At 39.3% G+C, this 15,037-nt stretch overlaps 1 protein-coding gene across 5 annotated transcripts in view; it reads right to left on the reverse strand.

Annotated features, from left to right (window-relative positions):
- aff4 (AF4/FMR2 family, member 4) overlaps positions 1-15,037 on the reverse strand; it is a 136,484-nt gene that overhangs the window by 16,850 nt on the left and 104,597 nt on the right. For all 5 annotated transcript variants that reach the window (XM_038796030.1, XM_038796028.1, XM_038796032.1 and 2 more), the window contains 7 exons: positions 13,814-14,069; positions 9,544-9,647; positions 5,244-5,307; positions 3,243-3,379; positions 3,048-3,119; positions 2,139-2,232; positions 2,001-2,044 (listed from right to left, as the gene is read on the reverse strand). In XM_038796030.1, the coding sequence (XP_038651958.1) occupies positions 2,001-2,044; positions 2,139-2,232; positions 3,048-3,119; positions 3,243-3,379; positions 5,244-5,307; positions 9,544-9,647; positions 13,814-14,069 (771 nt within the window). The remainder of the gene's footprint in view (positions 1-2,000; positions 2,045-2,138; positions 2,233-3,047; positions 3,120-3,242; positions 3,380-5,243; positions 5,308-9,543; positions 9,648-13,813; positions 14,070-15,037) is intronic.

The raw sequence follows: 15,037 nt of genomic DNA on the forward strand, positions 1-15,037 counted from the left end.
TATTAAGGCTTTGAAAAATTCAAGCATATGACATTACCTCGATCTACACTTTACATTACCTCTAAAAAGTAGTTAAGCACAATAGCCTTTCAGAATTTAATTTGATTCGTTTTGTATTGTACTTTGCACATGAAGATCTGTGTTTTAAATTTTTTAAATGTTAAACTGGTTTATAATTCCCAGGTTTTTTTCCATCTCTCATTAGCTGCCCATTAGTCCTTTGGCACTATTACCTCTTCTATATATAAACTACTTTGTTATCTCCTGTGTGGGCATATACCATCTTGTCCTGGGGCTTTATCTTCCTAGGTTCCTAGTTTGTCAATTATTTTATTTCCCTATATCCCAACTGTATTAATATTCTTTTTAAACTTAGCTTCTGATAGTGTCTTATTTTAGCTTTAGTAAAAACTGAGACACTGTAGCTATTCAGTGTTTTGGCAATTTCTCCATCATTGCTCACCCTTTAGTGGCCCTATCCCTACTTTAATTTTACATATGACTTTATGCATCTTAAACTGCTATTTTTTTCTTTTTATACTTATATTTATTTTGGATATCAATTTTTCTTTGCATTCCTTAAACTTCTCTTCTACCTCCCTTTGTCCTCATCTCCTTTAATATCGAAGTATTTCCTAGTCCAGAACTGTATTCTGTTGTGATTTCCATTGTCCTATGGGTGAAAAAACTAATCACCACCCCCCATCCTTCACTAGTTACTTTAAACTTGGTTATTGAGTTCTCTATGAATGGAAATAGGCCCTTCCTAATTTATACACCTCAATTAATTCTTCTTTCACTACTTCTTCCCGCCAGTTTAATTTGGTCTAGTTGAAATTTCCCATGATTATTATTCTATGCCTGTTACTATCTTTTTGATATGATGACATTTCTTTTTTTCCATTTTTTCTGTAAAGTATACCATTGAAGGTGATGAATCTCTGCTTCTCTGTTAACTCAATCCAAATGAATTGTGTCTAATTTACTGCTAGGTGCATCCTTTTACTAGTGCTGTTATCATCCTTCCCTTTCATTCAGTAATGGGTTATATCCTGCAACATTTAGTTGCTAATCCCACTCACTACATAGCCATTTTAAGACATCTATAACTGCGGGAGTAGATGGGCGGTGAAATTTAAATTAAATAAGCTTGGGATTGTCCAAACAGATTTCTGGCTTTAGTGTCTGAATGTCAATCATTTTAAATTGTAGATGGATAAATGTTTCCCTAAATTGGAACATGGCAGCAGGGTGGCAATGGCAGCAGGGTGGCAAAATAACACTATTTTCATTATTACTTTGCCAATTGGTGCACCATGGAGGTAAAAATAATCCCCAAATTACCAGCAGCCTGTGTGTTAAGAGTCATTGCAGCAAATAAACAGCAATATCATGTGAAATGTCAAATAGCTCACCAAATAGCCTTATTTGTGCCCAGTAATTGGAAGGATAGAGCTTTCTTGTTTTTCTGAACTGATGGTTTTAACATGGGAGAACTGGGTAAACTTACAAAGTAGCACACTAAGGATTTAAGTTCTTCCAATAAAGAACGTACATTTACTTTTGTTTAAAAAAATAAATTTAGAGTACCCAATTATTTATTTTTCCCAATTAACAGGCAATTTAGTGTGGCCAATCCACCTAACAGCATATCTTTTGGGTTGTGGGGGTGAAACCCATGCAGGCACGGGGAGAATGTGCAAACTCCACACGGAGTGACCCAGGGCCGGGAGTTGAACCCGGGTCCTCAGTGCCGTAGTCCCAGTGCTAACCACTGCACCACCAGCTACTCCTTAAAAAAGCACATTTAGAGGTTCGTTAGCTATTCAAACATAATAGCCAACTGTTTTAGTGTCAACATTGTTTTTGGAAATATGCTGTTTAACACATTAAAAGATATCCATTGTGAGATAGACCACCAAGCAAACGTCACAGATTCAAAAACGTAATAGAAAAGATTCACACTCTCAACAGGCATACACACATGGAAAATAAATTACCTTCCTACGCCAGGTGATTGAGCCTGCGCACTGTTATATGAATTCTAGAAAATAAAATTATTTAATATCACAGCACTGAAGTATCTCAAATAATAGCAAATAAAATAAACTGGTTATAAAAGCTCCATGATATTTTACCTTGAGGTGTTCAGTCAATGTTTTGGAGTATTTTAATGCACTGTCTTTCTTCAGTTTAAACAACCTCATGTACAAAAGTGACTGACATCGGAGACTAAAAAACAATGACATGAATTTTAACTTCATTGTTAACCAGAGGAATTTACTATTGCATATTACTTAATTACAATTGCATATGCTTCTTCTACTCTGACTAGTCAATGCTGAAAACTGAATAGTCAAATAGTTTTCCCTTATTTATCTCCTATATTTGCCTCAATTACTCCTTGTGGCAGAGTTCCACTTTCTTACTGCTCCTTGGGAAAATAATTTTCTCTTGAATTCCCTTTCAGATATACTGCTGACAATCTTACGTTTCAGCGCCTAATTGTTGGCTTGTCCACAACTGAAAATACCTTCTGCATCAAATCCTTTAATAATTTTAAAGGCCTCTATCAAGCCTCCCCTCCGTCTTCTCTTTGGAGAAGAGCCCCAGGCAGGTTTATGCTTTTAGTTCCAGTCTCATCGCGCTGAATTATCTTCTCATTACAAACTGAGCTATTTTGTAGAAGATTTCCTGCATGCATAATCAGTGCAACATGATCTACCACACCTTGTTATCAATGATATTTTGTGTAATTCAGCTTTGGTGCAAATTGAAAACATTAGAAGGCAAACAATTATTACCTTAATATGATTGTAAATAATTATAAAACTAGAATGCTTATGCAGATACATTAGAAATAAAAGTTCATTATTACAAACCACCCATAACAAATAACTTTTCTGCTGATTACAGCATCAGGTTAAGTAAACGTTTAGGAGAATTCAGTAAGATTAGGACTCATGACAAAAAATGTTTGCTCGTTCCCATGAATGCAATGAGACCCAGACTGTACACTAAATAGAAGACTACTAGGCTAAACCCACCACAAGACTGCCAGCTTTTTATCAGCTGCCGTAGCATCAGGTGCCATATGATTCTTTAATTTCATAGTGTATCTGGAAAGAAAAAGACAATTCGTGAAACAGCAATACAGAGCACTTTATTACAGAAAGCAACTTGGTCACGTACAATTATAGATAAAATAAAATGATATTTTGAAGTCCAGAGGTTTTACTTACTTGATTAGTTCTACAGTCTCATAATACATGGGGAAAGGAGATTTGGCCTCTTGTGAATTACGTTCCAAAGCATTACCACACTCGATGAAAGACACAACAGCATCAAGGTAATACACTGCTTTTTCAAACCTGTCTGACTACAATTGACAAAACAGGAAAGGGTCAGAACAGACATCCATGGAACAAATCAAAGTAAAGAAGATATAAAAATCAAGATTTCATAAATAGTAGCGCAGAGCACAAAAGCAAGAAGTTAATGCTAACCCTATTAAAAACACTGGTTAAGCAGCAAGAATATTGTGCCTAATTTTTAATACCCGGTTTGGGGAGAAAGGTGAAGCCGTGGAAATATAAGAAAGGGGTTTCAGTAAGATGCGTCAGGGATGAGAGATTTTTAACTAGATCTCTAGGGATCTAGAGATTTTCTCTAGAGGAGAAACTAGAAAAATATTTTCATTAGAAGTGAAGATTACATATCCTTTAAAGAAATTTTCAAAATTTATACAGGATTTTGATATGGTGGAGACAAAAGAGCTATTTCCACTGCAAGTGTAGCTAAAGAGCATCATTTTAAGATATACATGGAAAGGGGGTCCCCTATCAGAAATAGCTATGGAAGCAGAATCTACAATACATTTAAAAAGGGAAGTGGAAAAATATTTGAAAGAGAAAAATCTTAAAGCTTACAAGGCAAAACACCAGAGTAATGTGATTATGTGGATAATTCAGAGTCAGAAAGCCTTTTTCTGTCCTGTGAGCTTCTATGATTGTGTAAGGCCAACAGAAATTAATATACATAAAAGGAAATAGATTCGCCTAACCAGTATTTGTTGAGATGGAGAAAAAATAAAACAGCTGCTTTTGCACCAAATAGAGCACTTAAGATGCAAACTGCTCATATTAAAAAAGTGCTGAAGATTGTGCAAGATATTCTCTAAGTACTTGCTTTTGACAATATCTATTCTAAATAGTCAACACCTTATCAAATATCGTCATACAACAGAATACTTCATTAATTATACCATGTGTAAAATATCCCTTCCCAGAACGAACTTCAAATACTTAAATGACCTTGTGATAAAACAGCAAATGTGGCTATTTAGAATAATTTATAAATTTAATTTAAAACTCAATATTTCAGCCAAGCACAATACTAGCTTATCAGCACTTAAACAGCAGCTGCTTTACTAAACTTGTTATTACAACTGCAACTGAAACGGGCTGCCTTGCTATCATTCAAATACTGACCAAGAGTTTGACTGGTGGAGGGAAATGCTGAAAATGGAAGAACAAGTATCAGTTACAACCATCTATATATATGAAGGGCTATGCTGTATGATAAACCATTCGCTTGGGTGAGATAAGCTGATATGGTGAGAAAACTGAGACACTGAATAGAATGAACGCTAGAATGGTTACAGCACAGAAGATGCCACTCAGCCCAAAGAACCTATGCCAGCTCTGTACAAGAGTAAATTAGCTATTCCCACTCCCTTACTCTTGTTTTTCAGACTGGAGGAAGGTGAAGTGGTGTTCCCAGGGTGAGTAGTATGACAACTGATTCTCTTGATCCATGTTCATGACTTGGACTTGGGGTGTGCAGGGCACAATTTCAAAGCTTGCAGATAACACAAAATTTGGAAGTATCGTGAACTGTGAGGACGATAGTGACAGACTTGCAAGTTTGCTCCTTTATATCTCATTGATACTAGCATTTGATTCCAGATTTTCTTAATTCAAGTTAAAAACCCCTGCTGTTGTGAGATTTGAACCCATTTCTTTGGACCTTCAGGCATCTAGATTAATAGTAGAGCAACATGTTACCAGATCCAAATTCAGCATTTGGGCTCCAAAATTGTAACAAATAATTTGGTTGTTTCATATTTAGGGTAAGGAAACTAGATAATGCCACTGGAAATCAATTAATTTGCTCTCATCTGTTCTTCATATGTCAGATCGATACCAAACTAAACGGGGTAAACATCATTGGGAAGTACTTACCAAAGCATCTGCATTGTGCTTAAGCTTTTTTGCTTCCTGAAGGTAATGATCTGCTGAATGCAGCCTTAGATTGAAAAAGGACAAAACAAGTTTTCGGATTTAGTATTCTGCACAGTTCAAATTTGCAAATGCTAGCACCACTGCACATTAACCATACTGAACAGTCATCTCAATAACAATAAAATCTTGTACGTTTTATTTGGAACACTTTTTTGCTGCTGCTTAATGTTGACAGAATAAAATGTAGTTTAAAATTTTACTTTGAAAATATACATGGTCTCGGCCTTGAGATCAACAGCAAAGCAATGCTGACTCAGATTGATGCCTGCAAAGATCTCGTGATCCTGGTGGCGTGGATTTCCCTTTTCTAATATCAGCTTCAGTAGCTAGCACATTGGTCAGCACAGTTACTTCACAGATCCAGGATCCCAGGTTCGAATTGCAGCTTGGATCATTGTCTGTGCGGAGTTTGCACTTTCTCCCCATGTCTGCGTGGGTTTCCTCTGGGTGTTCCAGTTTCTCCCACAGTCCAAAGATGTGCAGGTTAGGTGGATTGGCCATGCTAAATTGCCCTTTCTAAAAAGGTTAGGTGGGGTTACTGGGTTACGGGGATAGGGTGGAGGTGTGGGCTTAGTACAGGTGCAGACTTCGAATGGCCTCCTTCTGCACTATAAATTCTATGATTCAATTAATCAGCCCTCAAGGAAAATTCCAGGCCCAGTGATGTTATCAAGCAATTGCATTAAATGCATTGAAGTTTTCAATTTTCATGAAAATTCTAGAGAGCAAAATAAATCATTGGCCATTACTATCTGTGTCATGAGCAAATTGGCATTGGATAATTTGCTTAGAGAGTTGGAAGTGCATCACTCAAAGATTGCTAAATTCATGAGGCACTGGCACCAATACCGAGAAAGTGGTATTGCTGGAATGGTTTTCACTTGCACCATGCTGGAACCATTGTCCTGGCAAGTCGTTTATCAGAGACGAGAGTTATAAAGAAAGGATTTTAAACAAAAATAATAAATGGGAAAGGGTTCAAATAGGAGATTTGGAAAGTTAAAGAGAAAGGACCAGCAATAGTGTCGGATAACGATATGGGCAATGGTAATCAGAGTATGACAGGAAGGGACCAAATATAATAGTGCACCAACAAATATGGTCAGAATAGGAACAAGCAGAGGGGCATGAGGATTCAAGTTGAGGAGATTTAGAAATCCAAAGATAAATGTTTAGGCAATAGGAAAGTATATTGATGTGGGTGAAATGGGACATGAGAGTCAGAGACTTTAACAGCAATAGTATATTATGTTAGATCCATACAGGGGAAAAACAATTGAAGTTACTTTGTCAATTTTAATGCCCACTTACTTAACCTATCTATATGCCCTATTCACAATTTACATTCCAAATTATCTTTGCATCAGCAGCAAATTTAGCAACTATACATTCAGTCCTTTCATCTAAATTACTGATGTAAATTTTGAGGCCCCAGCACTGATCCTTGTAGCACTCCACATTAAATTTGAAAACGATCTACTCCAATCATAAACAAGAATCTGAACTTTATTACACAGGCATGAGGGAAGTGATGACCAAAAAATGACTTATTTATTCTTACTGGCTGTATTATACTAGCTAAATGACCCTCTATCTATGCTAGGTTAGACCCAACACCTTGTACTCTTGATTAGATTCAAATCTAATTATTAGAATAAATGAACAGGCATAAAATGTTGTAAAGAAAGTACAAAGTGCGAAAACTGGGAACGTTTCAGAAACCAAAGGGCCACCAAAAAGTGATAAGGGAAAAAATAGAATGAGCAAACTAGCCAGAAATATAAAAACAGATTGTAAGAACTTCTACAAGTATACAAAAAGAAATATAGGAGCTAAAGCAAACATTGATCCCTTACAATCAGAGGCAGGAGAAATTATCCTGGGGAATGAGGAAGTGGCAGAGACACTTAACAAATATTTTGTGTCTGTCTTCATAAATAGAGGATAACCATGGGGCTAATAAGAGGAGGAAATTAAGGATACTCTCAGCAGAGAAAAAGTACCAGAGGAAGTCGAGGGACTATAATCCAACAGAATCACTGGGGCACTGATGGTCTACACCCTATGGTTCTAAAAGAGATAGCTGCAGATATAATGGATGCATTGGATAATTGACCAACATTCCCTAGATTCTGGAACAACCCCAGCTGATTGGAAGTTAGCAAATATAACGTAAGCAAACAGAAAATACAGGACTTTAGGCCAGTTAGCCCGACAGCAGTCATTAGAGAAATGCTGGGATCTATTAATGAAATGTCAATGCGCTTCAAAAACCAGTCAACATGATGTTAACAAAGGAAATCTTAGTTGACAATTTTTTTTAGTTTTGAGGATGTAACTTGTAGGGTTAATGAGTTGTTACATCAAGAGTAGAAATTCGAGAATCAAAACGGTTTCTAAGTACACTTGGAGAGAAAGAACAATAGTCAAGTACAAACGTTAGAACCAAAGACCCGACAGCCTTGTCTGCACAACAACTGAAGGTAAAAACAGAAGAGGAAAAGAAAAATTGAATGGGTCGTTAACATTGGGACATGGACTGAGGGAGGCTTGAAGAAAGCTAGGGAAGAAGCAGGACAATGGCAACTGCACAATAAAGCTATAGTGAAAAGGAACAAACAAACTAGTAGGGTAGATAAAGGGGAACCTGTACTCATAGTATATTTGGTTTTCTAAAAGACATTTGAAAAGGTGTTACACAAAAGATTACACAAGGGCTCATGGAGTTGAGGGTGTTCTATGAGCATGCGTAGCGGACTGGTAAATGAACCGGAAGCAGAGAGCAGGATTAAATGAGACATTTTCAAGTTGGCAGGCTGTGACTAGTGGAGTGCCACACAAATCACTGCTGGGGCTTTGGCTATTTATAATATATTAATGACTTAAACTTAAAGGAAGAGGCAGAGCCACATATCTTGGTTTGCTGACAATACAAAACTAGGTGAGAATGCAAGCTGTCAGCAGGTCACAAAGAGGCTGCAATGACGACAGGCTGAATGACTGGGCAACAAGGGAATAGATGGAGTATAATATGGAGAAGTATGAGCTTATTATTCACTATAATTGTTAGAATAGAGAAGTTTTCTTTTAAGGATACTTGCAAATGCTGATGTACAGAGAGACTTGGGTGTAGTTGTATAAGGGACATCAAGTTGGCATGCAGGTACAGCACACAGTTTGGAAGGGAAATGGCATGTCAGCCTTTCATGCAAGGGGATTGAAGTACAAGAATAAGGAAGTCTTGCTACAGTTGGAAAAGACTTTGGTGAGATCACACTAGCGTGTGCAGGGAATACTCACTAATTGGTTCCTGGGTAAATTGTGTCTATATTTTCTGAAGTTTAGAAGAATGAGAGATGATCTCATTGAAACATTCAAGATTGTGAAGGGACTTGACAGGTCATACAAAGATGCTGTTTCCCCTGACTGGGTAATCTACAACAGAGAGCACAGATTCAAGATAAGAGGCAATCATTTAGGACTGAAATGAGGAGAAATTGCATCACTAAGAAGGGTTGTGAATCTCCAGGATTCTAAAGCCCAGAGAATTATGGATATGTCACCACTGAATATAGTTAGGGTCAAAACAGATAGGACTTTTGGTGTCATGGGGAATCAAAGATATGGGGCAGGTTGAATGATATGTCAGTGTTCAAATACACAGTCAACTTTCAATTCAGTATAATGAACACAAAACCTATTATGGAATGCAGGATAGGGATTTAATAAAACCTGGTTTTATTTGAATGCATACTCCTTCCGTATCCCTCCTTGACTTTATCACGGCTTTGTTTTGAACTAGGAAACCAGGATGAGGGCCTACATTGCAGAGCAATACTAAGGCAAAAAGCATTAAAATAGGCGAGGCAAACCTTTAATAATTACTAGGTGACACCAAGCTTGGCTTTTAAATGCTGAACAATTGTACTAAGAAAGTAAGAACTACTGATTAAGATTTTCCACAGGTTGGGGGCCCTGGGAAAGAATAATCTAGAGATTGCGCATTGAGTCTGAATTGTAAGACGTTGGCAGGTGAAGGTGGCTAGCCCATTGTTGTAGATGAACAGAAAGATAAATAATTACAGTTAACTAGTTCATTAACATAACTCAATTGCAAACAGGATCAAAAAAATTAAAACTGATCAAAATTTTATATTATAAAGTTGGTCTTTTCCTACAGTGTTTAACAATTATTTAAATTAGGTACATGGATTAGGAGAGAGATTACTATTATACTTACCGCTCATCAAAGTTGAGTTTGGGCCTTCTTGCCTTTAAACCATCTCCTGATGGTGTTGATGATTGCAAAGGGTTCAAGGAGCCAACTGGGGTTTTTTCTTGTATCTATAAATAAAACAAAATCAACTGAACTGTGTACTTCAATGAACATCACAAGAGCTCTAATCACAGTATGGACACACATCATGTCCCATCTAACCAGGATTCTATCGAACAGCTGAACATGCAAAATTACAGCAACAACTAATCTTTCCACAGCAAGATCAAGGTAGGCACTAAACCCTATCTTATACCTCTTCATATACCCAATCCTCTTTTATCTGGTGCCACCCAAACTATGACAATTTTCTCTTGCAGCCTTCAGTTTCACGAGATAATGGTTTGTGTCTTGACAGTCAACTCAATATTAAGCATCAACAGATGCAGCTCAGGAACCTCACTCCAGTATGGCATTCTTCACTAACAACTTGCAGCAAAACTAGAATGTACTCTTCAGGATGCAAGCCTGGACAAAATGGACAGGCCCTGGGCTTCCCCAGAGTCAGGGTCCCCTTTCAACCTCTTCATTTGGGATCAAAGGAATGCAGGACACAGTGCTCAATATCAGCTTGGTTGCAGGATTTGTCAGAAAGATGACATATTTAGTCATCAGTCCATTTTTGGACTTCACTCAAGAATGTCAGCTCACTCCCATAGCCTCCATCACAAGACTCACAGATAGAAAATAGGTGTATGAGTGCCAGGGTGTATTTGCATGATGGTGGGCTTGTGCACTGCTTGTCTAGGGGTTATAAGTCCTCAGAGTTCCCCAAAAGTTTTAACCTAGGGCTGCAAGGGATGAAGTTTCTGTGGCTTGCCAATTAGTGGTACAGCGGAAGAATGGTCAATAAAGGAGCTATGCACAGACAGGGAGAGATATATGCATTTAGCACGGCTTTTCACATTGCTGCTAAATGTGTAGATGGAAAATGAGAAAGACACTAGAATACAAAAGCAGGTATATTACCTCTTATCCCATATGCTTTAATTTTGCTAACCAACCTCTTGTGGGGGACATTGTCAAAAGCCTTCCGAAAAGTATACTACATCCACCGACTCCCCTTCGTCAATTCTGTTGGTAACATCTTTAAAAAAACTCCAACAGGTACATCAAACATATATCCACGTTGATTATATCCAATTAGATTATTATCCAAGTGTCCATTCACCACATCCTTTAGAATAGATTCTAGCATTTTCCCTACCACTGATCGAAAGCTAACAGGTCTTTATAGTTTCTCTTTTTCTCTCCCCATCCCTTTATAAAAACAGTAGAATAACATTGGCTACCTTTTAATCTGCAGAAACCATTCCAGAAGCTCTAGAATTTTGGAAGACGATCACCAATGCATCCACTATCTCTGACTAGGGTCACTGATCAAGCAAACTTGTCCTGGATTATGTTGAGCTTCTTCAGTCTTGTTGCATTCATGCAGGTGGATGTTCCAGCAGATTCCTGACTTGAGCCTCCGCCATGTTTATGTAGCCAGTGTTGATATGGTTACTGGAGGTCAGTTGTTAGTCATTGGTTGTTCTCCAGATATCAATTGTGGAGGACTCAGCAATGATTGTAGTTTAAGCTCAAGAGAAGATGGCTGGTGTTTCTATCGGATGATCATCATCTTGTAGTTGTGTGTTGCAGTATCAGACGTTTAAGTCAGTCATGGTTTGCATGACTAAATACTATCCTGTGGTATGTTGGCCTTCATAGCAAGAGGATTAGAGTACAGGAACAGGGATGTCTTGCTGCAATTATACAGGGCCTTGGTGAAGCCACACCTGGAATAGTATGTGCAGTTTTGGTCTCCTTATCTGAGGAAAGATGTTCTTGCTCTAGAGCAGTGCAGCAAAGATTTACTAGACTGATTCCTGGGTTGGCGGGACTGATGTACGAGAGATATTGAGCCAGTTAGGATTATAGTCGTCTAGAAGAATGATACAGGATCTCATGGAAGACAATAAAATCCTAACAGGCTTCGACATAATAGATACACGGAGGATGTTCCCAGTGGCAGGGGAGTCCAGAACCAGGGATCAGTCTCAAGATATGGGTAAACAAGTAGGACTGAGATGAGGAGAAATTCCTTCTCTTCGAGATTGGTGAGCCTGTGGACTTTGCTACCACAGAAAGCAGTTGAGGCCAAAACATTGCATGTTTACAAGGTGTTAGATATAGCTCCTGGGGCTAAACGGATCAAAGGATATGGGGGGGGGAAAGCAGGAACAGGTTACGGAGTTGAATGATCAGCCATGACCATAATGAATGGCAGAGCAGGCTCGAAGGGCCAACTGGCCTACTCCTGCTTTTATTTTTGATGTTTCTATGATTCTTTGCATTTACATATGCATGACAGGTGAAAACACTTTGGGTCGCAATAACACACAGTTGAATACCTGCTGTGATATTGAAAACAGGCTGAGAAGATACACATAGGCCAGGAACAGAAACTGCCACATGAGACCCTGGCTGGAATCGATACTGGCCATCTGCAAGAGCACTCAAGTCAAGGCAAAAACTTGTTATTGCTATATGGATTTTGTGATTACACACTCTAAAGAGCAAGAACATGCTATGAATATGTCAATCTTCAGGTGATCAATTTTGCAGCAGGACAAAGAACAGACAAAATAAGCCATCAGACTTTATAATGAGCTGATAGCTGGTCAGACTAGGGAGTTTCAGAAGACGATGGGTCATGATTGAATCATCATGGATAAACAGGAGTATCCTGTCTCTCCCATTAACAAGTTGGGGTCTGGCTGGGACAATGGCCAGTGGTGGGTGTATACCAATGACTCAATCCTAGCCTACCAGTATAAGAAAGGAACAGTGAACAGATCTTTAGCGATAACCTGGGAGGCCCCAGGCACAATCATCGCAAGAAGAAAGGACCCTGGGTTTCAAACCCAGAGAAGACATCCACATCAAGTGATCGCAGCCTGCCAGCCTCCTTTACCAAGTGTGGGTAAAACCCAAAGCTCAGCTGTGAGCCTGAGTCATATATTGTTGAGTAAGAGAATTGTGAATAAAATTGCGTTAAACTGTGAACCCATTTTGTCCTTTGTTCATCTTGGAAATAAGGACACCTGGGTAAAGCTTTTGAGTAAGTAAACTGGTTGAACATAGAGGTTTTAAAGGTACAACACTGCCAAATCCAACCAAAAGCTAAACAGAAAAATGACAAATTGCTTGAAATAGAGTACGACGTTATGATAGTTCAGTGTGATGTTGTTCAAAAGATGACATAAAAGTAGATCTTTATTCCTAATGCTTCCATAAGATTTTTTCTCTTCTATATATCTCATTCCATGCTTGCCATTTTGTATGCCTTGGATTACCAACCTCAGTTATTGTAAGGTAGCGAGTAGTTAAAAATCATTAAATGGAAAATCAGTTATCCTCACTCCCCATTATGCAGAACCTGGTGTCCTCATAATTGAATCATAATCATAGAATTCTCTATATTGCAGAAGGAGGCCATTCGGCCCATCGAGTCTGCACCGACCCTCTGACAGAGCGTTCCAACCAAGCCCACTTCTCTGTCCCTTATCCCAATAAGCCCTAAACCGAACCTGCACATTCTAGACACGAAGACGAAGGGACAATTTAGCATGGCTAATCCATCCAACCTGCATATCTCGGACTATTGGAGGAAACCGGAGCACCCGGAGGAAACCCACGCAGACACGGGGAGAACATGCAAACTCCACAGAGTCACAGAGGCCAGATTGAAGCTAGATCCCTTGCACTGTGAGGCAGCAACCAATGTGCCATCATGCCGGGACACAATTCTTTGAGGACACCCGGCCGCAAAAGGAGGCCCAGAAAACGAGCCGGAGAAAGGAATACCAGCAATCAGAGCCCAAGAACTGATCTTGCCTCGTGGAAACACCTGCCAAGTGTGCGGTTCAAAATGTGGCTCTCGAATCGGGCTCAGCTGCCATGCAAGAACTCTCAGAACCCATTACCAGTAACACAGAGTTTCTTAGGTAGATAATCATATCCGTTAACCAAAAAGGAGAACATTGGTTCAAGGCAGGTGTGTGAGCGTTGCACATGTTACCAATACTCATTTCATTCACCATAAAATAAAAATTCCAGTTAATTTGGAACATAGATGAGGAAAATGATCAGATATTTGTGAACTGCACCATACTGACAATACCTTGGAGCAATAATGTAATGTGATTTGACAGTTAAATTTTGTAACGTATAAAATACAATGACTTACTCTGTTCTCCTTGGGGCGCAGGGATGTTTTTTCTTCAACCTTTTTATGCTTGGAAGATGAAGAATTGCTTTTGCTGCTATTACTGCTGCTACTGTTCTGCTTTGTGTTACCAGTATTGCTCTTTGAGGTGGAGGTTTGATTGACAGTTCTCCTGCGACTTTGATGTTTGTGCTCAGTCTTGGATGGTTTTTGTGCAGCACTTGCGGATGGAGAAGATAGAGGCACCTTTTCCCTTTCAGCAGTTGGTTTTGAAGAGCTGTGAAATTACGATGAATCAGTTTTATACCTTCAGAATAAATAGATGCTAGTGGGGGATGGTGGCACAGTGGCTAGCGCTGCTGCCTCACGGCACCGAGGACCTAGGTTCGATCCCTGTCACTGTCCATGTGGAGTTTCCACACTCTCCCAGTGTCTGCGTGGATCTCACCCCCACAAACCAAAGATGTGCACGATCGGTGGATTGGCCATGCTAAATTGCCCCAAAATGTAAGAAAAAAAAGAATAAACAGATGCTAAGATCGCAGGGTCGTACCCCACCAACCAAGGAGCATCAAAACTCCGGAAACCACTAGTGGTTGATGACCTATTTGCCTGACACTCGAGTGCTTCCAACAGTTTTCCTTTTGTAAAAAAATTAAAGTACCCAATTAATTTTTTTCCCCCATGTGCAAAATCCACATGGAGTGTAACCCAGGGCCGGGATAGAACCTGGGTCCTCGGCGCCGTGAGGCAACAGTGCTAACAACTGCGCCACCGTGCCGCCGTTCCAACAGCTTCCCTGATCAGTTTCTATGCTCACCAGTTTCTGCAATTTAATCAAATGTGCTCTGTCTCGACCTGCGTGCTTGACTATGAACTCAATGTTGGCACGGTAATAATAACCTTTATTATTGTCACAAGTAGGCTTACATTAATAATTCAATGAAGTTACTGTGAAAATTCCCAAGCATCTGATCTTACAGTCAACACTTTTATGCTCCTTGGCTGAATCACAGCCTGGTAAGGCAACTGCTCGGCCTAAGACTATACAGAGAGTGGCAAACACAGCCCGGTCCATCACGTGAACCCGTCTCCCATCCATTGATTCTGCCTACACCACCTGCTGCTTTGGGAAAGTGGGCAGCATAAACAAAGACCCCTCCCATCCGGGTTACTCTCTTTTCCAACCTCTTCAAGTGGGCAGGAGATACAAAAGTCTGAGAACACGCACCAACAGATTCAAAA

Source organism: Scyliorhinus canicula, chromosome 4 (genome assembly GCF_902713615.1).
Source record: "Scyliorhinus canicula chromosome 4, sScyCan1.1, whole genome shotgun sequence".
Lineage (NCBI taxonomy): Eukaryota > Metazoa > Chordata > Chondrichthyes > Carcharhiniformes > Scyliorhinidae > Scyliorhinus > Scyliorhinus canicula.